Source organism: Oncorhynchus mykiss, chromosome 25, assembly GCF_057628025.1.
Source record: "Oncorhynchus mykiss isolate SJ-2025 chromosome 25, ASM5762802v1, whole genome shotgun sequence".
Taxonomy (NCBI): Eukaryota; Metazoa; Chordata; class Actinopteri; order Salmoniformes; family Salmonidae; genus Oncorhynchus; species Oncorhynchus mykiss.
The window spans coordinates 158,462-184,987 of NC_143046.1; the positions used below are offsets into that span (position 1 = coordinate 158,462).

General features: G+C 43.9%; 2 protein-coding genes across 4 annotated transcripts in view; both read left to right on the forward strand.

Annotated features, from left to right (window-relative positions):
- LOC110504350 (cyclic nucleotide-gated cation channel-like) overlaps positions 1–4,471 on the forward strand; it is a 28,402-nt gene extending 23,931 nt beyond the window's left edge. Inside the window, exons 8-11 of the mRNA XM_036970113.2 lie at positions 2,047–2,325; positions 2,684–2,898; positions 3,008–3,239; positions 3,983–4,471. Coding sequence (XP_036826008.1) covers positions 2,047–2,325; positions 2,684–2,898; positions 3,008–3,239; positions 3,983–4,204 — 948 coding nt within the window. The 3' untranslated portion in view covers positions 4,205–4,471. The remainder of the gene's footprint in view (positions 1–2,046; positions 2,326–2,683; positions 2,899–3,007; positions 3,240–3,982) is intronic.
- A 4,750-nt stretch (positions 4,472–9,221) lies between these two features.
- Positions 9,222–18,814, forward strand: si:ch211-274f20.2 (calnexin). Of its 3 annotated transcripts, none has more exons than XM_090220775.1 (12): positions 9,222–9,352; positions 9,655–9,716; positions 10,325–10,398; positions 12,920–12,978; positions 14,710–14,851; positions 15,322–15,403; positions 15,583–15,775; positions 16,633–16,898; positions 17,115–17,234; positions 17,405–17,516; positions 17,592–17,665; positions 17,758–18,814. In XM_090220775.1, exons 2-12 carry the CDS (start codon positions 9,657–9,659, stop codon positions 17,764–17,766), a joined length of 1,191 nt encoding a protein of 396 aa, XP_090076901.1. In that variant the 5' UTR covers positions 9,222–9,352; positions 9,655–9,656; the 3' UTR covers positions 17,767–18,814. The 3 variants fall into 3 exon arrangements, with proteins under 3 accessions (XP_090076901.1, XP_090076902.1, XP_090076903.1); XM_090220776.1 differs by having other exon boundaries at positions 9,280–9,352; positions 14,643–14,851; XM_090220777.1 differs by lacking the exons at positions 9,222–9,352; positions 9,655–9,716; positions 10,325–10,398; positions 12,920–12,978; positions 14,710–14,851 and adding an exon at positions 15,201–15,235.
- Positions 18,815–26,526: the final 7,712 nt, after the last annotated feature.

The following is a 26,526-nucleotide window of genomic DNA, read 5'->3' on the forward strand; positions in this document are numbered from 1 at the left end:
AATTATGCCTGCTCTGCATGGTATGCTGGGCTATAAAAACAGATGAAAAAGAGAATGCAGGTCATGCAAAATAATATTATCAGGTATACGCTGAATGTCCCCCTCCCCAGGACCCACATAATGTTATCAGGTATATGCTGAATGTCCCCCTCCCCAGGACCCACATAATGTTATCAGGTATATGCTGAATCCCCCCCCCCCCCCCAGGACCCACATAATGTTATCAGGTATACGCTGAATGTTCCCCTCCCCAGGACCCACATAATGTTATCAGGTATATGCTGAATGTCCCCCTCCCCAGGACCCACATAATGTTATCAGGTATACGCTGAATGTCCCCCTCCCCAGGACCCACATAATGTTATCAGCTATAATCTGAACGTCCCCCTCCCCAGGACCCACATAATGTTATCAGGTATACGCTGAATGTCCCCCTCCCCAGGACCCACATAATGTTATCAGGTATAATCTGAATGTCCCCCTCCCCAGGACCCACATAATGTTATCATGTATATGCTGAATGTCCCCCTACCCAGGACCCACATAATGTTATCAGGTAAATGCTGAATGTCCCCCTCCCCAGGACCCACATAATGTTATCAGGTATACGCTGAATGTCCCCCTCCCCAGGACCCACATAATGTTATCAGGTATACGCTGAATGTCCCCCTCCCCAGGACCCACATAATGTTATCAGGTATACGCTGAATGTCCCCCTCCCCAGGACCCACATAATGTTATCAGGTTTACGCTGAATGTCCCCCTCCCCAGGACCCACATAATGTTATCAGGTATACGCTGAATGTCCCCCTCCCCAGGATCCACATAATGTTATCAGGTATACGCTGAATGTCCCCCCCCCCCCCCCCCCCAGGACCCACATAATGTTATCAGGTATACGCTGAATGTCCCCCCCCAGGACCCACATAATGTTATCAGGTATATGCTGAATGTCCGTCCGTCCCCCAGGACCCACATAATGGTTTCAGGTATATGCTGAATGTCCGTCCCCCCCATATAGGGGTGCAGGACCCACATAGGGGTACAGGAGGTGGGCTTGTTGCCTTTGTAGTCCTTTGGACCAACTTAATTATATGTATGATATCATAAATTATCGTACCCCAGGTTATATGAAAAACCACATTGACATGGTCCATAACCAACACAGTCACAATACCAGATCTAGTGTTATGTCTTGTAAAATCCCAAGAGTAAACACTACAGCGAGGAGCAGGTTTTTCTATACAGGCATTTGTCTATGGAATAGCTTCCTCTTGGAGATCAAGCAAAGATAAAGTAGAAATAGCTTTAAAAAGCAGGCAAAGGTTTTCATTTGGACAAGGTTGTCTCAGTAAGAGAAACTGCTCCACTGCCCCTTGTGCCCCTACTGCTGGTCAGGTGTATTCATATGAATGATAGGCAATTATAGATTGTTTTTTAAGGTCGAAATGTGAAATGGATATGGTTGATTTTTAAGGTTAGGGACAATTACAGCGAATAGTGACACTTTTAAACATGTCAATATAAATTAATGTATTTATGTTTATTTGTAATTTAGTCTTGCCTTTTAATCATTATATGTGTTATTGTTTTTACCATCGACGACCACTTTGGAAACAACCGTGTAAATTAATACATTCAAGTGATATCCTCTGGGTCCACATTGTATATTTTGTCATATGTCTGTTACTCAAAATTAATAATATTAAAATCAATATCCTAGATAGTGCTCTCTATGCCCTAGATAGCGCTCCCTATTCCATAGATAGTGCTCTCTATTCCCTAGATAGTGCTCTCTATTCCCTAGATAGTACACCTTATTCCCCAGATCAGATATACTCTTAGGAAAAAGTGTTCCAAAATGGTCCTTTTTGTTTCCAGGGAGAATCCTTTTTTTGGTTCCAGGTAGAACCCTCTGTGGAAACTTTCACATATTGGGTGTCTTAATCCTAGAATATTAACATATTGGGTGTCTTAATCCTAGAATATTAACATATTGGGTGTCTTAATCCTAGAATATTAACATATTGGGTATGTTTATTGTAGGTGGGCGTGTTGATCTTTGCCAGCATCGTGGGGAACGTGGGAGCCATGATCTCCAATATGAACGCTACGCGGGCAGAGTTCCAGAGCCGCATCGACCAGGTCAAACACTACATGCAGTTCAGACACGTCAGCCGTGACCTGGAGCATCGTGTCATTCGCTGGTTCGACTACCTCTGGACCAATCAAAAGGCGGTAGACGAACAGGAAGTTCTGAAGAGCCTGCCCAATAAACTGAGGGCTGAGATCGCTATCAATGTGCACCTGGAAACTTTAAAGAAGGTAGAACACACACATGCACAGACACACACGCACACACACCCACAAACACATACTCGCACACACTTGTTGTCCCATCTCCTCGCCTCCCTCTCTTTCTCTCTCCCCGTCTCTCAAGGTGTGCAACTTCCATGACTGTGAGGAAGTAGAGTTGGTATTGAAGCTGTTTCTGCTTCTCTCTTTCTCTCTCTCTCTCTCACTCTCTCTCTCTCTCTCTCTCTCTCTCTCTCTCTCTCTCTCTCTCTCTCTCTCTGCCTCTCTCACGGCATCTCCCTCGGACTGCCTGCCTGCCTCTCTCTCTCTCCTCCTCTCTCTTCTCCTCCTCTCTCTCTCTGTTCCTCCCTCTCTCCCACTCCTCTAGGTGCGTATCTTCCAGGACTGTGAAGCAGGCCTGCTAGTAGAGTTGGTATTGAAGCTGCGTCCCCAGGTCTTCTCTCCAGGAGATTATATCTGTCGTAAAGGAGATATTGGGAAGGAGATGTACATTATTAAAGATGGCCGCCTGGCGGTGGTGGGAGATGATGGAGCTACTCAGCTGGCCATGCTCACTTCAGGAAGCTGCTTCGGGGAGATCAGGTAGGTGGGGGTGGAGGAGTGGGGGTGGGAGTGTGTGCACGACTGTGGGTGTTTCTGTCTAATTGTTGTTACATAAATACTATAATGTTTGTGTGTTTTCCTCTGTCAGCATCCTGAACATCCGGGGCAGTAAGATGGGAAACAGGAGAACAGCTAACATCCGTAGCCTTGGTTACTCTGACCTGTTCTGTCTGTCTAAGAGAGATCTGACCGAGGCACTCAGCGACTTCCCTCATGCTAGAACCCAGTTGGAGCAGAGGGGGCGGGATATCCTCAGGAAGGAGGGGCTACTGGATGAAGTGGGAGGAGATAGCCTGGGAGTGGAGGAAATGGAGGAGAAGGTGTGTGTTTGTTTGTTTGTAAGGAAGCACAACATGCATAGCAAGATGATTGAGGTGGACACATTAAAGACCTATGTGTTTCCTGAATGCCCCCATAGAACTCTAACCTCAAGGAGTGCCGCCATAGGACTCTAACCTCAAGGAGTGCCCCCATAGAACTCTAACCTCAAGGAGTGCCCCCATAGGACTCTAGCCTCAAGGAGTGCCCCCATAGCACTCTAATCTCAAGGAGTGCCCCCATAGAACTCTAGCCTCAAGGAATGCCCCCATAGGACTCTAACCTCAAGGAGTGTCCCCATAGGACTCTAACCTCAAGGAATGCCCCGATAGAACTCTAACCTCAAGGAGTGCCCCCATAGGACTCTAACCTCAAGGAGTGCCCCCATAGGACTCTAGCCTCAAGGAGTGCCCCCATAGCACTCTAATCTCAAGGAGTGCCCCCATAGCACTCTAATCACAAGGAATGCCCCCATAGGACTCTAGCCTCAAGGAGTGCCCCCATAGCACTCTAATCACAAGGAGTGCCCCCATAGAACTCTAGCCTCAAGGAATGCCCCCATAGGACTCTAGCCTCAAGGAGTGCCCCCATAGAACTCTAACCTCAAGGAGTGCACCGCTAAGAGTATACGGAATACAAATTTTCCTCATGGGCCTCACATGGAAGAGTGTGTGAACCGAGAGTTTGAACTGGGTACAGAATTATAATACTAATCATCATCATCTTAACTACTGTCCTCTTATAGGTGGAGAAGTTGGAGGCGTGTGTGGATCGTCTCCAGACGCAGTTGGCACGTTTACAAATGGAGTATGCCACCGCGCAGCAACGTCTGAAGCAGCGAATCACGGCTCTGGAACACAGCGTCGGCACCACGGTTACCGTCGGAAGCGGTTTCCTGTCCGACGCCGATGGCAATGAGAGTGGTGGTGACGACGGAGCACGCAGTGAGATCAACATCAGACTGTGACAACAACGCTGTATCGCCATAGAGACAGCTGGAAGAGCGTTTATCTTATTTACTCTGTTTTATTTAGTTAGATTTAATATTTTGTGGCAATTTGATATCTGTTGTTGTTGTTGTTTTTGTCTGTCAGCAGGGTGTCGCTGTGCTTAATGATGGTGTAACGCTGAGTCTACCTGTAAGCTACTGTATGTTCAACATTGTAAAAACGAAACTGTCTCTTGAAAAACATGTTGAAAAAATTATTTCACCTTAAATTCCTGTTAATGACAACCCAAACAATAACTTCCAATAGTTTTTTTTTTACTTGATGGTTATTTTTTTAAATAACAGAGCTCTCTACCAGGCGGTTGAGAAGTCAACAGGAAATAACAGAGCTCTCTCTACCAGGCGGTTGAGAAGTCAACAGGAAATAACAGAGCTCTCTACCAGGCGGTTGAGAAGTCAACAGGAAATAACAGAGCTCTCTACCAGGCGGTTGAGAAGTCAACAGGAAATAACAGAGCTCTCTACCAGGCGGTTGAGAAGTCAACAGGAAATAACAGAGCTCTCTACCAGGCGGTTGAGAAGTCAACAGGAAATAACAGAGCTCTCTAACAGGCGGTTGAGAAGTCAACAGGAAATAACAGAGCTCTCTAACAGGCGGTTGAGAAGTCAACAGGAAATAACAGAGCTCTCTCTACCAGGCGGTTGAGAAGTCAACAGGAAATAACAGAGCTCTCTACCAGGCGGTTGAGAAGTCAACAGGAAATAGGGTGCCCCCATAGCACTCTAATCTCAAGGAGTGCCCCCATAGGACTCTAGCCTCAAGGAGTGCCCCCATAGCACTCTAATCTCAAGGAGTGCCCCCATAGAACTCTAGCCTCAAGGAATGCCCCCATAGGACTCTAGCCTCAAGGAGTGCCCCCATAGAACTCTAATAACAGAGCTCTCTCTACCAGGCGGTTGAGAAGTCAACAGGAAATAACAGAGCTGTGATACAGCCTGGATTTGAACCGGGGATTGTAGTGATGCCTTTTTCACTGAGATGCAGTGCCTTAGACCGCTGCTCCACATACATATCAGTACATACACACAACAAGTAGGTCACATGGAGGAGAGTCGTTGTGCCATGAGGGAAAGGGGAAGGGGGATACCTTGTCAGTTGTACAACTGAATGCATTCAACTGAAATGAGTTGTTGTTTTATTCATTTTTGAAACCAGGTATGCTGTTCACTATATGAAGGGAGTCCCATGCACTCATGGCTCTGTATAATACTGTATGTTTCCTTGAATTTGTTCTGGACCTGGGGTCTGTGAAAAGACCCCTGGTGGCATGTTTGCTGGGATAAGTGTGTGTGTCAGTGCTGTGTGGAAGTTGACTATGCAAACAATTTAGAATTTCCTTCACATGAATGTTTCTTATAAAAACAAGATGTGACGCAGTCAGTCTTCCTCAACTCTTAGCCGAGAGAGACTGGCATGCACGGTGTTGATACAGTATAGCCATCTGATTACGATGAAGAGCAGGACGTGCAGCTCTATTCTGGATCAGCTGCAGCTTAACTAGGTCTTTTATTGCAGCACTTGACCATATGACTGGACAATAATCAAGATAAGATAAAACTAGAGCCTGCAGAACTTGCTTTGTGGTGTGTCGTGTCAAAAAAGCAAAGCATTTTTTCTCCCCATCTTTACAACCATTGAATCAATATATTTAGACCATGACGGTTTACAATTTAAGGTAATATCAAGTAATTTAGTCTCCTCAATTTGTTCAACAGCCACACCATTCATTACCAGATTCACCTGAGGTCTAGAACTTAAAACCAGTTAGAGATAGGGGGCAGTATTTCCACTTTGGATGAATTGCGTGCCCATAGTGAACTGCATCAAAATCTGTCCTAAATTGCTAATATATGCATATTATTATTAATATTGGATAGAAAACACTCTGAAGTTACTAAAACCGTTTAAATTATGTCTGTGAGTATAACAGAACTCACAGGGCAGGCAATCTTCCAAACAAGTTTTGAAATCCTGAAAGTTGGGGCAACTTTGACGTCATCGCCCCCTCCCTTCCCAACAAGTTATGGATCTGGAAACACTTCCTACGTCTTCCACTAGATGTCCTCATTCAGTAGAAAGTATAATGGAGCATTTGCTGTGAACTTTGACCTAATGGGAAGGAAAGTAGTTGGTGTCGCAAAAGGAATATTTATGTTGTAATTTTGTATTTCTGTTGACTCCAACATGGCGGAGAAATATTGTTACGTCTGAGCGCCATCTCAGATTATAGGTATGTTAGGCTTTTTCCGTAAGTTTAAAAAGAAATGTGACACAGCGGTTGCATTAAGAACCAGTGTATCTTTAATTATATGTAGAACATGTATCTTTAGTCAAAGTTTATGATGAGTATTTCTGTTATCTGGCGTAGCTTTCAATAATTCCTCCGGATATTTGTATTTGTATTTGTCAATGTAAACTGAGATTTATGGATATAAAATGCATATTATCGAACAAAACATAAATGTACTGTGTAACATGTCATATGACTGTCATCTGATGAAGATTTTCAAGAGGTTAGTGATTGATTTTTTTTTAAATCCTGCTTTTGTGATTTTTATCTTTTGCTGGAAAAAATGGCTACGTTTTTTCTTTGGTTTGGTGGTGGTCTAACATAAATATATGTTGTGTTTTCGCCGTAAAACATTTTAAAAATCTAACACGCTGGGTAGATGAACAAGGTGTTTATCTTTCATTTGAGGTATTGGACTTGTTAATGTGTGAAGGTTAGATATTTCTAAATAATATATTTGCATTCCCTGCGCCACCTTTTCAGCTGAACGGGGGGGTGGAGTTCCTGTAGGGGAACCCATCGCCTTAACAAGTTTTAAGGAATTATTTGTACCAAATACAATACTCTTAGTTTTACAGATGTTCAGGACCAATTTATTACTGGCTACCCATTCCAAAACAGACCTCAACTCTTTGTTAAGGGTTTAAGTGTCTGCGGTTGCTGATGGGTATATGGTTGAATCATCAGTATACATAGACACACCATGCTTTGTTTAATGCCAGTGTCAGGTCATTGGTAAAAAATAGAAAAGAGTAGAGGGCCTAGAGAGCTGCCCTGCGGTACACCCCACTTTACATGTTTGACATTAGAGATGCTTCCATTAAAGAAAACCCTCTGTTCTATTAGATAGCTCTCAATCCACGATATGGCAGAGGTTGAAAACCCATAACACACGCTTTCTCATTATTGACCATAGGTTATAGTATATTGTCGACAATTCAATAATACTTTTCACCAAAATAAGTATATAAAAAAATAAAAGTACCTTATTCTTAGTCTACCTTTTATTGACATATCAACCACTTGTTTGAGCACAGATTATTTTTTATCTATCTTTTTTCTTTTTAGTCTTTTAAATTGGTACTTTTTATTTTAATATTCATACTCTTCAGGATCTCTACTAACAGGAATGGTTTTGCTAGCACAGACTGGAATATGTTCTGGGATTCTTCAAATGGCATTGAGCAGTACATCACATCAAGCACTGGCTTCATCAATAAGTGTGTCGATGACTTTGCACACACAGTGACTGTACGTACATACCCCAACCAGAAGCCATGGATTACAGGCAACATTCGCACTGAGCTAAAGGGTAGAGCTGCCGCTTTCCGACAAACCATCAAACAGACAAAGCGTCAATATAAAACTAAGATCGAATCGTACGACACCGGCTCCTACTCTCGTCAGATGTGGCAGGGCTTGCAAACTATAACAGACTACAAAGGGAAGCACAAAGAGAGCTGCCCAGTGACACGAGCCTACCAGACGAGCTAAATAACTTCTATGTTCGCTTCGAGGCAAGTAACACTGAAACATGCATGAGAGCATCAGCTGTTCCGGACGACTGTGTGATCCTGCTTACCGCAGCCAATGTGAGTAAGACCTTTAAACCGGTCAACAGTCACACAGCCGCTGGGGCAGATGGACTACCAGGACGTGTACTCCGAGCATGAGCTGACCAACTGGCAAGTGTCTTCACTGACATTTTCAACCTCTCCCTGACTGAGTTTGTAATACCAACATCCTTCAAGTAGACCACCATAGTATTCTTGGGCACAGGGACTAAGGTAACCTGCCTAAATGACTACCGACCCATAGCCATGAAATGCTTTGAAAGGCTGGTCATGGCTCACATCAACACCATCAACACCATTATCCCAGAAACCCTAGACTCGCCCCAACAGATCCACAGATGATGCATTCTCTATTGCACTCCACACTGCCCTTTCACACCTGAGAATGCTATTAATTGACTACAGCTCAGCGTTCGACACCATGGTGTCCTCAAAGCTCATCACTAAGCTAAGCTTCTTATGGCTAGGGGTTCCGCTCGACAACATTCCGCTGAAAAGGCAGCGTGCGAAATTAAAAAATATTTTTTTGAAATATGCAACTTTCACACATTAATAAGTCCAATACACCAAATGAAAGATAAACTTCTTGTTAATCTCCCCATCGACTAATCTGGTACGGGTATACCAATAAATTGGAGTGATCCAATATAGTGAAACATAATGAAGGTTATGTATGTAACCACGGTTATGAGCTATATGAATCACTCCAATCCTCTACGGTGCTAGAGGCGCCTCAATGATGTGGAGAACGTGTGTCGCTGCCATGGGGTCTATACATAGGGGCGGACCTAACCGTGACACAGGTGTACACGGGAGTAAATCGGTAAATCCTCACCTCGGATGTATCCCTCCGCCGCGGAGTGACACAAATATAATGGAGTGGTCCATATAGCTCACATAACCTTGGTTTCATACGTAACCTTTGTTTTACATCACTAAATAATGATGACCAATACAGATTAAACTGGTTTTACTTTACTAAATAATGATGACCAATACAGATTAAACTGGTTTAACATCACTAAATAATGATGAACCAATACAGATGAAACTGCAGCACCTGATGTCAATCCCACAGTGCATTGCTGCTCTTAATCCCTTAATGGTGACAAAGCTCATTGGTTGCTAAGAGATGGCTGACTGACTGAGGAGGGGTCAGAGTCCAGCTGTAATTACACGAACACTTTGAGGAAGTCTGTTTCCCACCGAGCAACCAGTCTCTGAGAACCTCGTCTGACCAGGTAAACACTCACAATTATTATAAGTGTATTAACAGGTAAACACCTGTATGTTTTTTTTTACACACGTGGTGATTACGTACTGTATCTTTTTGGAGTAGCGGGTTTGTAGGTTATAGGATCTGTTGTGTTGATACAGTATCTGTTATCTAGTAGCTAGCGACGTAACCCTTGACGAGAGGGAAACATGGTTATGTATTGTGTGTCTGTGTGTCTGTGTGTGCGTGCGTGCGTGCGTGTGTGTGTGTGTGTGTGTGTGTCTGTGTGTCTGTGTGTCTGTGTGTGCGTGCGTGCGTGTGAAACAGACATGATGTTCGGCCGCCTGCTGCTTGCCTGTGTGTGTTTAACCCCGGCGGATCCAGTTCAGGTCAGGCTCTGCTAATATCATTCAAACTAGATATATGGCCTGGATTACTGTCATTCAAACTAGATATATTGCCTGGATTACTGTCATTCATACTAGAAATATGACCTGGATTACTGTCATTCATACTAGATATATGACCTGGATTACTGTCATTCATACTAGAAATATGACCTGGATTACTGTCATTCATACTAGATATATGACCTGGATTACTCTCATTCATACTAGATATATGGACTGGATTACTGTAATGTCTACTACATGTGCCATATTATAAGAGATATTGAGTGCTGTTCTCCTGTCGTTGTTTTATTAACTGAGGTGACACTGACCTCTTTACTCTTTAACTACCCTGTTAACCTATAAACTGTTGTTTGCCCCTCTCTCTCTCTGTCTCTCTCTCTCTCTCATCTCTCTCTGTCTCTGTCTCTCTCTCTTTCTGTCTCTCTTATCTCTCTCTCTGTCTCTGTCTCTCTCCCTTCTCTCTTTCTCCCTTCACTCTCTCTCTCTGTCTTTCTCTCTCTCTCCCTTCTCTCTCTCTCTCTCTTCTCTCTCTCTCGCTCTCTCTCACTCTATTCCCCTCTCTCTCCCCCCTCTCTCTCTTTCAGGCTACCTACAGACTTGTTCAGGTTCCAGAAGAAGCACATTTTGCAGAGACGTTTGACTCAGATCCTCTAGATAGGTGACGTGATCTGTTTAAATCTATATTCTACATTCACCATATAGTAATGTCTTAGTAATATTAATGTCTTGGTAATAGTAGTTAGTAATAGTAGTAAGTAATAGTATTGTCTTAGTAATAGTAGTTAGTAATAGTAATGTCTTAGTAATAGTAGTTAGTAATAGTATTGTCTTAGTAATAGTAGTAAGTAATAGTAATATCTAGTAATAGTACTATCTTAGTAATAATAGGTAGAATTAGTAGTTAGTAATAGCATTGTCTTAGTAATAGTAGTTAGTAATAGTAATGTCTTAGTAATAGTACTTAGTTATAGTATTGTCTTAGTAATAGTAGTTAGTAACAGTATTGTCTTAGTAATAGTAGTTAGTAATGGTATTGTCTTAGTAATAGTAGTTAGTAATAGTATTGTCTTAGTAATAGTAGTTAGTAATAGTATTGTCTTAGTAATAGTAGTTAGTAATAGTATTGTCTTAGTAATAGTAGTTAGTAATAGTATTGTCTTAGTAATAGTAGTTAGTAATAGTATTGTCTTAGTAATAGTAGTAAGTAATAGTAATATCTAGTAATAGTACTATCTTAGTAATAATAGGTAGAATTAGTAGTTAGTAATAGTATTGTCTTAGTAATAGTAGTTAGTAATAGTAATGTCTTAGTAATAGTAGTTAGTAATAGTATTGTCTTAGTAATAGTAGTAAGTAATAGTAATATCTAGTAATAGTACTATCTTAGTAATAATAGGTAGAATTAGTAGTTAGTAATAGTATTGTCTTAGTAATAGTAGTTAGTAATAGTAATGTCTTAGTAATAGTAGTTAGTAATAGTATTGTCTTAGTAATAGTAGTAAGTAATAGTAATATCTAGTAATAGTACTATCTTAGTAATAATAGGTAGAATTAGTAGTTAGTAATAGCATTGTCTTAGTAATAGTAGTTAGTAATAGTATTGTCTTAGTAATAGTAGTTAGTAATGGTATTGTCTTAGTAATAGTAGTTAGTAATAGTATTGTCTTAGTAATAGTAGTTAGTAATAGTATTGTCTTAGTAATAGTAGTTAGTAATAGTATTGTCTTAGTAATAGTAGTAAGTAATAGTAATATCTAGTAATAGTACTATCTTAGTAATAATAGGTAGAATTAGCAGTTAGTAATAGTATTGTCTTAGTAATAGTAGTTAGTAATAGTAATGTCTTAGTAATAGTACTTAGTAATAGTATTGTCTTAGTAATAGTAGTTAGTAACAGTATTGTCTTAGTAATAGTAGTTAGTAATGGTATTGTCTTAGTAATAGTAGTTAGTAATAGTATTGTCTTAGTAATAGTAGTTAGTAATGGTAATGTCTTAGTAATAGTAGTTAGCATTAGTATTGTCTTAGTAATAGTAGTTAGTAATAGTATTGTCTTAGTAATAGTAGTTAGTAATAGTATTGTCTTAGTAATAGTAGTTCGTAATAGTACTATCTTAGTAATAATAGGTATAATTAGTAGTTAGTAATAGTATTGTCTTAGTAATAGTAGTTAGCAATAGTAATGTTGTAGTAATAGTAGTTAGTAATAGTAATATCTTGGTAATAGTAGTTAGCAATAGTAATGTCTTAGTAATAATATGTAGAATTAGTAGTTAGTAATAGTATTGTTTTGGTTAACGGTAGTTAGTACATGTAATATCTTAGTAATAATAGGTAGAATTAGTAGTTAGTAATAGTATTGTCTTAGTAATAGTAGGTTGTAATAGTAATGTCTTAGTAATAGTATTGTCTTAGTAATAGTAGTTAGCAATAGTAAGGTCTTGGTAATAGTAGTTAGCAATAGTATTGTCTTAGTAATAGTAGTAAGTAATAGTAATATCTAGTAATAGTAATATCTTAGTAATAATAGGTAGAATTAGTAGTTAGTAATAGTATTGTCTTAGTAACGGTAGTTAGTAATAGTAATATCTTAGTAATAATAGGTAGAATTAGTAGTTGGTAATAGTAATGTCTTAGTAATAGTAGTGAGTAATAGTAATATCTTAGTAATAATAGTAAGTAATAGTAATATCTAGTAATAGTGCTATCTTAGTAATAATAGGTAGAATTAGTAGTTGGTAATAGGATTGTCTTAGTAATAGTGGGTAGTAATAATATAGTCTTGGTAATAGTAGTTAGTAATAGTATTGTCTTAGTAATAGTAGTTAGTAATAGTATTTTCTTAGTAACAGTAGTTAGTCATAGTAATATCTTAGTAATACTAGGTATAATTAATAGTTAGTAATAGTATTGTCTTAGTAATAGTAGTTAGTAACAGTAATATCTTGGTAATAGTAGTTAGTAACAGTAATATATTGGTAAAAGTAGGTGGTAATAGGAATATCTTGGTAATAGTAGGTAGTAATAGTATTATCTTAGTAACAGTAGTTAGTAATAGTATTGTCAAGGTAATAGTAGTTAGTAATAGTATTGTCAAGGTAATAGTAGTTAGTAATAGTAGTGTCTTAGTAATATAACTAATATCGTATCAGTAAGACAATGTGTCATGTGTTTTACAGGAGATGGGTCCAATCCAAGGCTGTGAAAGAGACAGATGCTGAGGCTCTCAAATACGATGGTATGTAGACTACAATGTGACAGTATGATGGAGGTAGATAGAGTACTGACAGTATGATGGAGGTAGACAGAGTACTGACAGAATGATGGGAGGTAGACAGAGTACTGACAGTATGATAGGAGGTAGACAGAGTACTGACAGTATGATGGAGGTAGATAGAGTACTGACAGTATGATGGAGGTAGACAGAGTACTGACAGAATGATGGGAGGTAGACAGAGTACTGACAGTATGATAGGAGGTAGACAGAGTACTGACAGTATGATGGAGGTAGACAGAGTACTGCAGTATGATGGGAGGTAGACAGAGTACTGACAGAATGATGGGAGGTAGACAGAGTACTGACAGTATGATGGAGGTAGACAGAGTAGACATTATGATGGAGGTAGACAGAGTAGACAATATGATGGAGGTAGACAGAGTAATACAGTATGATGGGAGGTAGACAGAGTACTGCAGTATGATGGGAGGTAGACAGAGTACTGACAGTATGATGGGAGGTAGACAGAGTACTGCAGTATGATGGGAGGTAGACAGAGTACTGACAGAATGATGGGAGGTAGACAGAGTACTGAGAGTATGATGGAGGTAGACAGAGTACTGCAGTATGATGGGAGGTAGAGTACTGACAGTTTGATGGTAGGTAGACTGAGTACTGACAGTATGATAGGAGGTAGACAGAGTACTGACAGTATGATGGGAGGTAGACAGAGTACTGAGAGTATGATGGAGGTAGACAGAGTACTGCAGTATGATGGGAGGTAGACAGAGTACTGCAGTATGATGGGAGGTAGACAGAGTACTGACAGTATGATGGGAGGTAGACAGAGTACTGCAGTATGATGGGAGGTAGACAGAGTACTGACAGAATGATGGGAGGTAGACAGAGTACTGAGAGTATGATGGAGGTAGACAGAGTACTGCAGTATGATGGGAGGTAGAGTACTGACAGTTTGATGGTAGGTAGACTGAGTACTGACAGTATGATAGGAGGTAGACAGAGTACTGACAGTATGATGGGAGGTAGACAGAGTACTGAGAGTATGATGGAGGTAGACAGAGTACTGCAGTATGATGGGAGGTAGAGTACTGACAGTTTGATGGTAGGTAGACTGAGTACTGACAGTATGATAGGAGGTAGACAGAGTACTGACAGTATGATGGGAGGTAGACAGAGTACTGACAGTATGATGGGAGGTAGACAGAGTACTGCAGTATGATGGGAGGTAGACAGAGTACTGCAGTATGATGGGAGGTAGACAGAGTACTGCAGTATGATGGGAGGTAGAGTACTGACAGTTTGATGGTAGGTAGACTACACCAGGAGCTGTCACCGACGTTAAGTGTACAATTTCAGGGGTTAAAAGTCATCGATGTGTTTTCCTACAGGGCAGGAGGCAGTAGAGTATCCAGAGGTTAGAGCCAGGGGTTAAAGGTCATCTGTGTGTTTTCCTACAGGGCAGGAGGCAGTAGAGTATCCAGAGGTTAGAGCCAGGGGTTAAAGGTCATCTGTGTGTTTTCCTACAGGGCAGGAGGCAGTAGAGTATCCAGAGGTTAGAGCCAGGGGTTAAAGGTAATCGGTGTGTTTTCCTACAGGGCAGGAGGCAGTAGAGTATCCAGAGGTTAGAGCCAGGGGTTAAAGGTCATCTGTGTGTTTTCCTACAGGTCAGCAGGCAGTAGAGTATCCAGAGGTTAGCGTTAGAGCCAGGGGTTAAAGGTGTGTTTCCTCCAGGCCAATGGGTGGTGGAAGAGCCAGCGGCTGCAATGTATCCTGGGAATAGAGCACTGGTGATGAAGTCATCAGGACGACACCATGCCATCGCTGCCTACCTACACACACCCTTCAACTTCATACACACACCTCTCTGCCTGCAGTGAGTACACACACCCTTCACTGTCATACACACACCGCTCTGCCTGCAGTGAGTACACACACCCTTCACTGTCATACACACACCGCTCTGCCTGCAGTGAGTACACACACCCTTCACTGTCATACACACACCGCTCTGCCTGCAGTGAGTACACACACCCTTCACTGTCATACACACACCTCTCTGCCTGCAGTGAGTACACACACCCTTCACTGTCATACACACACCGCTCTGCCTGCAGTGAGTACACACACCCTTCACTGTCATACACACACCTCTCTGCCTGCAGTGAGTACACACACCCTTCACTGTCATACACACACCGCTCTGCCTGCAGTGAGTACACACACCCTTCACTGTCATACACACACCTCTCTGCCTGCAGTGAGTACACACACATATGTATGCTCGACACGCCCACATCAGTTGAGTCTTTTTCAAACTACTTACTACTGTGTGTGTGTGTACAGGTATGAGGTGAGGTTCGGGAGAGATGTAGAGTGCAGTGGAGCCTACATCAAACTGCTGACTCAGACCCATCTGCTACGACTGGTGAGTTGACCCAACTGCTGCTGCTCAACATCTACTCGTCCTCTATAACGATGCTCCTTGTTCTGTTCTTGTTTCGTATGGAGGAAGTTGTATGATGTTGTGTGTGTGCATGTGTCAAAGTGTGTGTGTGTGTATTTATATATATATATATATGTATATATCTCTGTGTATGTGCGTAGAGCCAGTTCAGTGAGTCCACTCCGTACTCTGTGATGTTTGGTCCTGATAAGTGCGGCACCAGCCACCGCCTCCATCTCATCGTCAGGGTAACGGACTCTAGCAACGGCCGTAACCAAGAGATACACGCACCCCAACCCGTCGATGACCTGACGGTGTACTTCACCGACCGACAACCACACCTCTATACACTACGTTAGTATGCAGCCTAACCACTAAACCCTACCTCTACACACTACGTTAGTATGCAGCCTAACCACTAAATACTACACAGTAAACCTCACATCTGTGTGTGAAACACATGGCTTTCCTATAGAAAGTTCCATTCAGGATTGCTGCCACTCTACTCCATTTCCCTGGATCTCCGGGGGAGACAAACATGGTTTTCTCCTGGAGCAGTTTAGTGTCTAGGATTTTTCTCATGAGTCTGCAATTGTTTCCATTCATGTTGCGACAGTCGATGTTCATACCCAGAGAAATGACTCTCACATGACTGGCTTGCTGACCTGATAGCCAGCGAGGTGAGAAAAGTGGTCTCACCAACAGCACACATGCATGAACATTTTTGTGTAAAGGGAAGCTGGTGTGATGTTTATGATGTGTTTTTCCAGATATTGTTGTTGTGGGGGGAGGCCAGGGGGAGGTGCTCATTTTGGAAGTGGGCTGCTCATTGGATGGCTACATGGAAAAGGCCTTGGCAGAGAATCTGCTTAAATACCAGCCCCTCATGGCACTCTGGGACAGCCTCGGGTGGAGGTGCAGGCAGGCTGGAACAGCCTCGGTGGAGGTGCAAGCTGGAGGTGATGATATGTGGCAGTCTCTGCCACGCTCACAGGCTTGCAGTGTGTGGCCACCAGACTGTGGGCCTGACAACAACTAGGGCAAAGCAGTTGGCTGGGTACTGCTCTGTTTCAGCTGCCGTGGGTATCCTAGCTGCTTGGAGAAGGAGGTGCTCTCTGGACCCTTGAGGGACATGCAGACAGAGATCTTTGATTGGTGGAGTCAAATAAAGTATTTAACGTGTGTGTGTGTGTGTGTGCGTGCGTGTGCAGAATTGTATCAAGACAGCAGGTATGAGATTTTCATTGACCAATCGCTGATCAGTCAAGGCCGCCTGCTGACAGACGAAGTCCAGTACACAGAATCCCCTGACAGCCAACCAGAGTCCCCGGTGTCTGGATTAGGGGTGGGGTCAGTCGCGGCGCTGGGTCTGGAACTGTGGTCATTGTCGGGGGAAGTTATGTTTGACAATTTCCTGTTGACTGATGACCTGAAGCTGGCTGAGAGATGGACACAGGACACCTGGGGACGGAAACAAGTATGTCTCTCTCTCTCTGTTTCACTCATCTCTCTCTCAATCTGTACGTCTCTCTTTGTGATACTCCACTCGGAAATAACTGTGTGCGTGCGGTTTGTGTGTGTGCGGTTTGTGTGTGTGTGCGTGCGGTTTGTGTGTGTGTGTGTGCGTGCGGTTTGTGTGTGTGTGCGGTGTGTGTGCGCTTGTGCGGTGTCCGTGCGCTGTGTGTTCTCCCAGCCCGGCCTGTTGGAGCGACTACTGATAGCAACTAACTCTCGTCCCTGGCTCTGGGGTGTCTACATCTTCACGGTGGGATTACCCATCATCCTCTTCATCAGCTACATGTGGCCGGACAAGGTACAAACACACACACACACACACACACACACACACACACACACACACACACACACACACACACACACACACACACACACACACACACACACACACACACACACACACACACACACACACACACACACACACACACACACACACACATCCAATAGTACTATGTTTGTCAGAGATTCGGGCCCCCTGACCAGGACTACTACTATAAGAAGTTTGATGAACCTCAGCCAGACAGACAACCAGAGAGAGACCAGCCAGACAGACCAACCAGCCTCTCAGACTATGGTGAGACACACACCAACACACTGTATGTGCAGGCAGACACATTACACGTTTAAGATGTGTTGTATGTGTGTGTAGGTGCGGTGAGCAGAGAGGGGGCCAGGAGGAGAGAAACTCAGAAGGTTCAGAGGAAGTCAGACCTGGAGGTTGAGGTGAAGACATGACCTTTAACCTCTCACCTTTATGTGTTAGATGTCTTTCTACAGACATCACTGATGTGATGTGTCTTTGTGTTTGTCTACAGAATGAGTGAAAATCCCTGGCCAGCCTGAGGACTAACCAACCCTAACCAGCCTGAGGACTAACTAGAGCTGTGGCGGTCACGGAATTTCGTCAGCCAGTGATTGTCAAGCAAATAACTGTCGGTCTCACGGTTATTACCGCTGACACAGACCTTTGGAACGTCTACATTTTAAAATGTCTAATACATCCATATAATACAGCCTACACCACAATAAATCCATATAATATAGCCTACACCACAATAAATCCATATAATACAGCCTACACCACAATAAATCCATATAATACAGCCTACACCACAATAAATCCATATAATACAGCCTACACCACAATAAATCCATATAATACAGCCTACACCACAATAAATCCATATAATATAGCCTACACCACAATAAATCCATATAATACAGCCTACACCACAATAAATCCATTATTTATTTTAGACAGGTCTAAAGAAGCATAATATAAGAAAATGTAGTCTATTTCAGAAGAACAGAATAACATACTCTGTGTTGTCCTCATGTTAGGCCCTGATCTGGCTGTGCCATATGGCTGTGGGCTACACTAGTTCATTCAGCAGACAAGATTTTCTTGGAATTCCATTGCATTATTTTATAATATGTTATAGTATGAAGAATACAGTTGAACAAAGCTGAATAAAATAGAAAGGATATGTTCTCCAAACAGTTTGATGGAGTGCAACTATTCTGTGTTGAGTGGTTAACAAAGAAATAGGTCCTCCTAGATGCTACATTTAGAGACATTAATGTAACTTTAGTTGTTCTACAAACGTTGGCCTGTATGTTTTGATTTAATACATTGTAAGGCTGCATGATGAGACTCTAATGATGATTTGAAACAAGTTGCTTGAAAGGCAGGAGCTCTGCTTTGTATTTTGAGAAGGCTGTACACCAGGGGTTCTTAAGCCTGAGACCCAAATGAGAAATTCTATGTTTTCCTGGGACACAAGCTTAGGAAAATGTGCAACTATACGTAAATATCGGAACATTTCATTGCCCTTATGCCTAAAAAAATGCAATAAAATACCCATAAACATATTTACATGTCTATTTTTATTTAGTTTATTCTTATGTACCAGGTTGGAACTGTTTCTGTTAAAATACAAGACATCATTTCATTCTGACCTGGAATAAATGGATTGATCACATCACACAGATGTAGACCAGAACACACAGTCCTGATGAGAGGTGTGTGGCTGGTTGACGTTTTAAACAAGCAGATCTATTCTGGGCTCTGCTTTAGACAGTGCAACACGGAGGTCATGCTCAGCATTGAAACTGTTTCTGTACTTGAGAACCCTGACTTGCATAGGTGTGTGGTGCCAAACTGGATCAGAACATCTACTGCTTTTTCAGTCAGGCAGGAGACCACTTCCTGCTGTAGATGAACAACCCAGAACTGTGTGAGTCAGGCAGGAGACCACTTCCTGCTGTAGATGAACAACCCAGAACTGTGTGAGTCAGGCAGGAGACCACTTCCTGCTGTAGATGAACAACCCAGAACTGTGTGAGTCAGGCAGGAGACCACTTCCTGTTGTTGATGAACAACCCAGAACTGTGTGAGTGGGTTCTCAGTCAGGAGACCACTTCCTGTTGTAGATGAACAACCCAGAACTGTGTGAGTCAGGCAGGAGACCACTTCCTGCTGTAGATGAACAACCCAGACTGTGTGAGTCAGGCAGGAGACCACTTCCTGCTGTAGATGAACAACCCAGAACTGTGTGAGTCAGGCAGGAGACCACTTCCTGTTGTTGATGAACAACCCAGAACTGTGTGAGTGGGTTCTCAGTCAGGAGACCACTTCCTGTTGTAGATGAACAACCCAGAACTGTGTGAGTCAGGCAGGAGACCACTTCCTGCTGTAGATGAACAACCCAGAACTGTGTGAGTCAGGCAGGAGACCACTTCCTGTTGTAGATGAACAACCCAGAACTGTGTGAGTCAGGCAGGAGACCACTTCCTGTTGTAGATGAACAACCCAGAACTGTGTGAGTCAGGCAGGAGACCACTTCCTGTTGTAGATGAACAACCCAGAACTGTGTGAGTCAGGCAGGAGACCACTTCCTGTTGTAGATGAACAACCCAGAACTGTGTGAGTCAGGCAGGAGACCACTTCCTGTTGTAGATGAACAACCCAGAACTGTGTGAGTCAGGCAGGAGACCACTTCCTATTGTAGATGAATAACACAGAACTGTGAGAGTCAGGCAGGAGACCACTTCCTGTTGTAGATGAACAACCCAGAACTATGAGAGTTATTGCCTCAAAAAGCATCTTGCTTCAGTTTATTCCAGTTCAAAATAAAAAGTATTACTTGTAACAGCAACCGCTCCAACCTAGACTTGTTTTCACCCATAATTTCTACAGTAATATGTACAGTAGGCCTGGTCATTTCTACAGTGAGATGTACAGCAGGCCTGGTCATTTCTACAGTAATATGTAAAATTGGTCTGATCATTTCTACAGTGAGATGTACAGTAGGCCTGGTCATTTCTACAGTGAGATGTACAGTAGGCCTGGTCACTTCTATAGTAGGCATGGTCATTTCTACAGTAAGATGCACAGTAGGCCTGGTCATATGTACAGTAGGCCTGGTCATGTCTACAGTAATATGTACAGTAGGCCTGGTCACTTCTATAGTAGGCATGGTCATTTCTACAGTGAGATGTACAGTAGGCCTGGTCACTTCTACAGTAGGCATAGTCATTTCTACAGTAAGATGCACAGTAGGCCTGGTCATATCTACAGTAAGATGTACGGTAGGCCTTATAATTTATACAGTAAGATGTACAGTAGGCCTGGTCATTTCTACAGTGAGATGTACAGTAGGCCTGGTCACTTCTACAGTAAGATCTACAGTAGGCCTTATCATTTTTAATCTGTACTGTTACTTAGGGTTGCACTATCAATAGCTAGTTAGCTTGCTTCGGCTAACGTTAGCTATTAGCTGTGTACCGTTACAAGGCCAGGGGATTGTTTGAAAGAGGAACTCACATCTACTACTATGAGATAGTACTCCCTTATTTCTGCTGATCATCACCTGTTAAAAAATGACAACAATGCCTTGCTAGTTGACTTACTTTTCCACAGTCAATGCCCTGTTTCCTGAAGCATTCTGCCCTGTTCTGAAAGTCCTCCCTGGGTTTACCGGCATGTTGTGGATGTTTTGTCAGGACGTGTTGTTTTATTCATTTGTTCTTTTTGAGACACTCATTACTAAGCACTTCCCCACACAAAACACATTGTGGGCGCTCCTAGTTATTTCTCAACGTTTGTATGAAATAGACAAAAAGTAATCACTGTATTTGCGTTTCATGCCGACTGAGCTCAGTCAGAACTTGTGGCTAGCATGAGTCTATTTCATGACAGCGGTGAGTGATGGCGAGAAGGAATAACAAGTCAGTGGCTTGAACAACAGTGCTGCAGCATGTGGGTGGTGGAGTGATCTTCAAGAAAACTGCAGGAAAAATATCCGGTAAACCGTGAAACACAGGGGCATCTCCCTTTACAACCTCTCCCACTCACACAGCTGCCAAACTGAGCAGAGACCCCTGATAAGCAGCACTGAACCAGGAGCGCACTTGGCCAAATCAATTCCAGTAATGAATGAAATATACATTTACGTCGCGACCCACATACTTTAAGAAATGCAGGCTGTACACATTACATCAGTCACTCATCCACAATTGGACAAGCACTTGATTATACTGCGTATTTCAGGGTGGTATCCCCTTTGTGTGGCAGGAACCTTGGTATCAAACTCTTTAGTAATAAAATGCAATTGCAGACAGAGATTCACATACAGAGTAACTCAGTAGTCTAAAGTAAAGATCTGTGTGGTGAAACAGGAGACAACGCTCTTTATACAACCTACCGTCAATCATATCTTAACATTGTTGCATTGGATCAGATACAAAGTATCTAAGATGAGTAAAACATGTGCAGACTGTGGTTTCTCTCTCTGCTACCTCGTCCTTGAGGCTGGGTGACTATCAGCAGGTGCAGGCAGCTCTCAGCCTGAGAACTGAAGCAGTACATCTCCATTTCCCAGTACTTTTCCACCACTGGAAGCATACAAAGGTTATCACATATATACAGTAATCATGGCATTGTTTTTTATTTACCACATAACCTTACTGATCCTGTAAAACAGTTAGTTCTTCAGGGCTTTGGTCTTGCCCTTCATCTTTTTCAAGTCTTTGGTCTCAACTCACATCTGCTTCTTGTTTCAGGCTGTCTGGCTCCATCATCTCCTGTGGGCTGAACACCTTCTGGCAGTGGGACAGATGGTGCCAGCCGGACCGTTCCTGAACTCTGACCGCCCGTTGGTGTTGCCATGGTTACCTTGAGCATTTTCTCTTGTGGACCCGAATTTTGAGCCAGTCTCCAACCTCCACAGGCAGGTAGTCGGGGTCCTCACCTAGTACCTCCTCCTGAGCTTTCCTAGTGTGAGAGTGCTTGAGATCTGACAATAGTAGTTCGCTCTTTCATGTACTCCCAAGTGTTCAACTTCAGCTAGTGAGGTCTATTTGTCTGTCAGTCATGGGGTCTGTGTACGGGAACATTCATGGGTCTTCCTGTCAACATTTCATGTGGTGTAACACCCCAGGCCTTTAATAACACCCCAGGCCTTTAATAACACCCCAGGCCTTTAATAACACCCCTGGCCTTTAATAACACCCCAGGCCTTTACTAACACCCCAGGTCTTTACTAACACCCCAGGCCTTTACTAACATACTAACACCCCAGGCCTTTACTAACACCCCAGGCCTTTAATAACACCCCAGGCCTTTAATAACACCCCAGGCCTTTAATAACACCCCAGGCCTTTAATAACACCCCAGGCCTTTAATAACACCCCAGGCCTTTAATAACACCCCAGGCCTTTAATAACACCCCAGGCCTTTACTAACACCCCAGGTCTTTACTAACACCCCAGGCCTTTAATAACACCCCAGGCCTTTACTAACACCCCAGGTCTTTACTGACACCCCAGGCCTTTAATAACACCCCAGGCCTTTACTAACACCCCAGGTCTTTACTAACACCCCAGGCCTTTAATAACACCCCAGGCCTTTACTAACACCCCAGGCCTTTAATAACACCCCAGGCCTTTAATACCACCAGCGGTAAACAATCCACCCAAGATGTCTTGGTGGATTGGCATGCCTTAGCTAAACCTAGTTTAATGGATTGGTTAGCTCTCTCTGTAACCCCATTACTCTGGGGGTGGTAGATGGACACAAATGTCTGGTCCAGTCCCATCATTATGGCTAACTGCTTGACTACATCACCAGTGGAGTGGGTAACATTGTCTGCAGATAAAACCTCAGGAACAACAAATCTAGGTATTATCTCCCTCACTAGTAGCTTTGCTACTGTCTTAGCATCACAGTGTGTGGTGAGAAATGCCTCCACCCACCTGGTGAACCTGTCAGTAAGGACTAAACAGTACCTTTTCTTTTCTCATCTTTCTGAAAGATCTATACAATCCATTGTAAGATGGGAGAATGGTCCTCTTGACGTAGGGACATGACCTGGTTTCAGAGGTGTCCCTTTGGCAATGTTAATTTGCGTGCACATCGAAACAGAAACTGTTTCACATGCTGAGTCAAAATTTGGACAAAACAAATCCAAAGAAATTGCCTCTATCATATCCCCCCTTGACAAATAAGCCATACCATGTGCCATTTGGCAATCAGAGGCGATAAGACAAGCGGTCTGCCAGACAGAGTCTGTCTCAAATTTTTTTGAAACGGGGTCAAGTTTCCCCGCTGTTGCCATACCAAATGAGAACCAACATCTAAAGCCTATTTAGATGCCAAATCATCAGTGTCTTTCCCAACAGTAGCAGAGAAGAACATGGAGTGGCTATGACACTTGGAGGCAGCCAATTTAGCAGCCTCATCTGCCATGGTGTTACCCATACTGACAAAATCTTTCCCCTACTCCTCCAGACACCACACCAGGAGAGACAAACCCCCTACTCCTCCAGACACAACACCAGGAGAGACAAACCCCCTACTCCTCCAGACACCAGGAGAGACAAACCCCTACTCCTCCAGGCACCACACCAGGAGAGAAAAACCCCTTACTGCCCCAGACACCACACCAGGAGAGACAAACCCCTACACCTCCAGAAAACACAACAGGAGAGACAAACCCCCTACTCCTCCAGACACAACAACAGGACAGACAAAACTCTACTCCTCTAGACACCACACCAGGAGAGACAAAAAACCTTACTCCTCTAGACACCACACCAGGAGTGAGAAACCCCTAATCCTACACACCAGGAGAGACAAAACCCCTACTACTCTAGACACCACACCAGGAGAGACAAACCCCTACTCCTCCAGACACCACACCAGGAGAGACAAACCCCCTACTCCTCCAGAAACCACACCAGGAGAGACAAACCCCATACTCCTCCAGACACCAGGAGAGACAAACCCCTACTCCTCCAGACACCACACCAGGAGAGAAAAACCCCTTACTCCCCCAGACACCACACCAGGAGAGACAAACCCCTACTCCTCTAGACACCACACCAAGAGAGGAAAATCCCCAACTCCTCCAGACACCAGAAGAGACAAACCCCTACTCCTCCAGACACCAGGAGAGACAAACCCCTACTCCTCTAGACACCACACCAGGAGAGACAAACCTCCTACTCCTCCACACACCAGGAGAGACAGACCCCTACTCCTCCAGACACCAGGAGAGACAAACCCCCTACTCCTCGATACACCAAGAGAGACAAACCCCTTCTCTTCCACTCCAGGAGAGACAAACACCTACTCCTCCAGACACAACACCAGAAGAGACAAACCCCCTACTCCTCTAGACACCACATCAAGAGAGGAAAACCCCCTACTCCTACAGACACCAGGAGAGACAAACCCCTACTCCTCCAGGCACCACACCAGGAGAGAAAAACCCCTTACTCCCCCAGACACCACACCAGGAGAGACAAACCCCTGCTCCTCTAGACACAACACCAGGAGAGACAAACCCCTACACCTCCAGACACCACACCAGGAGAGACAACCACCTACTCCTCCAGACACCAGGAGAGACAAACCCCTACTCCTCCAGACACCAGGAGAGACAAACCCCTTCTCTTCCACTCCAGGAGAGACAAACACCTACTCCTCCAGACACAACACCAGAAGAGACAAACCCCCTACTCCTCTAGACACCACATCAAGAGAGGAAAACCCCCTACTCCTACAGACACCAGGAGAGACAAACCCCTACTCCTCCAGGCACCACACCAGGAGAGAAAAACCCCTTACTCCCCCAGACACCAAACCAGGAGAGACAAACCCCTGCTCCTCTAGACACAACACCAGGAGAGACAAACCCCTACACCTCCAGACACCACACCAGGAGAGACAACCACCTACTCCTCCAGACACCAGGAGAGACAAACCCCTACTCCTCCAGACACCAGGAGAGACAAACCCCTTCTCTTCCACTCCAGGAGAGACAAACACCTACTCCTCCAGACACAACACCAGGAGATACAAACCCGCTACTCCTCCACACCAGGAGAGACTCACCCCCTACTCCTCCAGAAACCACACCAGGAGAGACAGACACCTATTCCTCCAGACACCACACCAGGAGAGAGAAACCCCTACTCCTACACACCAGGAGAGACAAACCCCCTACTCCTCTAGACATAACACCAGGAGAGAAAAACCCCTACTCCTCTAGACACAACACCAGGAGAGACAAACCCCTATTCCTCCAGACACCACACCAGGAGAGACAACCCCCTACTCCTCTAGAAACCACACCAGGAGAGACAAACCCCTATTTCCTCTAGACACCACACCAGGAGAGACAACCACCTACTCCTCCAGACACCAGGAGAGACAAAACCCTTGTCTTCCACTCCAGGAGAGACAAACACCTACTCCTCCAGACACAACAACAGGAGAGACAAACTCCCTACTCCTCCACACCAGGAGAGACACACCCCCTACTCCTCCAGACACCACACCAGGAGAGACAGACACCTACTCCTCCAGACACCACACCAGGAGAGACAAACCCCTACTCCTCCAGACACCACACCAGGAGAGACAAACCCCTACTCCTCCAGACACCACACCAACTCCTCCAGACACCACACCATGAGAGACAAACCCCTATTCCTCCAGACACCACACCAGGAGAGAGAAACCCCTACTCCTCCAGACACCTCACCAGGAGAGACAACCCCCTACTCCTCTAGACACCACACCAGGAGAGACAAAAAACGCTACTCCTCTAGACACCACACCAGGAGAGAGAAACCCCACTCCTACACACCAGGAGAAACAAACCCCTTACTCCTCTAGACAGAAAAAAACAGGAGAGAGAAACCCCTACTCCTCCACACCAGGAGAGACAAACCCCTGCACCTCCAGAAACCACACCAGGAGAGACAAACCCCCTACTCCTCCAGACACAACAACAGGACAGACAAACCCCTACTTCTCTAGACACCACACCAGGAGAGACAAACCCCTACTCCTCTAGACACCACACCAGGAGAGACAAACCCCTACTCCTCTAGACACCACACCAGGAGAGACAAACCCCTACTCCTCCAGACACCAGGAGAGACAAACCCCTTCTCCTACACACCAGGAGAGACAAACCCCCTACTCCTCTAGACACCACACCAGGAGAGAGAAACCCCACTCCTACACACCAGGAGAAACAAACCCCTTACTCCTCTAGACACAAAACCAGGAG

What these genes read in the sequence shown, in the direction of transcription:
- si:ch211-274f20.2 (XM_090220775.1), top strand. Translation starts at nt 9,657, where the DNA reads ATGATGTTCGGCCGCCTGCTGCTTGCCTGTGTGTGTTTAACCCCGGCG. An exon ending in TGAGGCTCTCAAATACGATG is followed by an intron (nt 12,979 to 14,709) that starts GTATGTAGACTA and finishes TGTTTCCTCCAG; the next exon opens with GCCAATGGGTGGTGGAAGAG. An exon ending in ACACCTGGGGACGGAAACAA is followed by an intron (nt 16,899 to 17,114) that starts GTATGTCTCTCT and finishes GTGTTCTCCCAG; the next exon opens with CCCGGCCTGTTGGAGCGACT.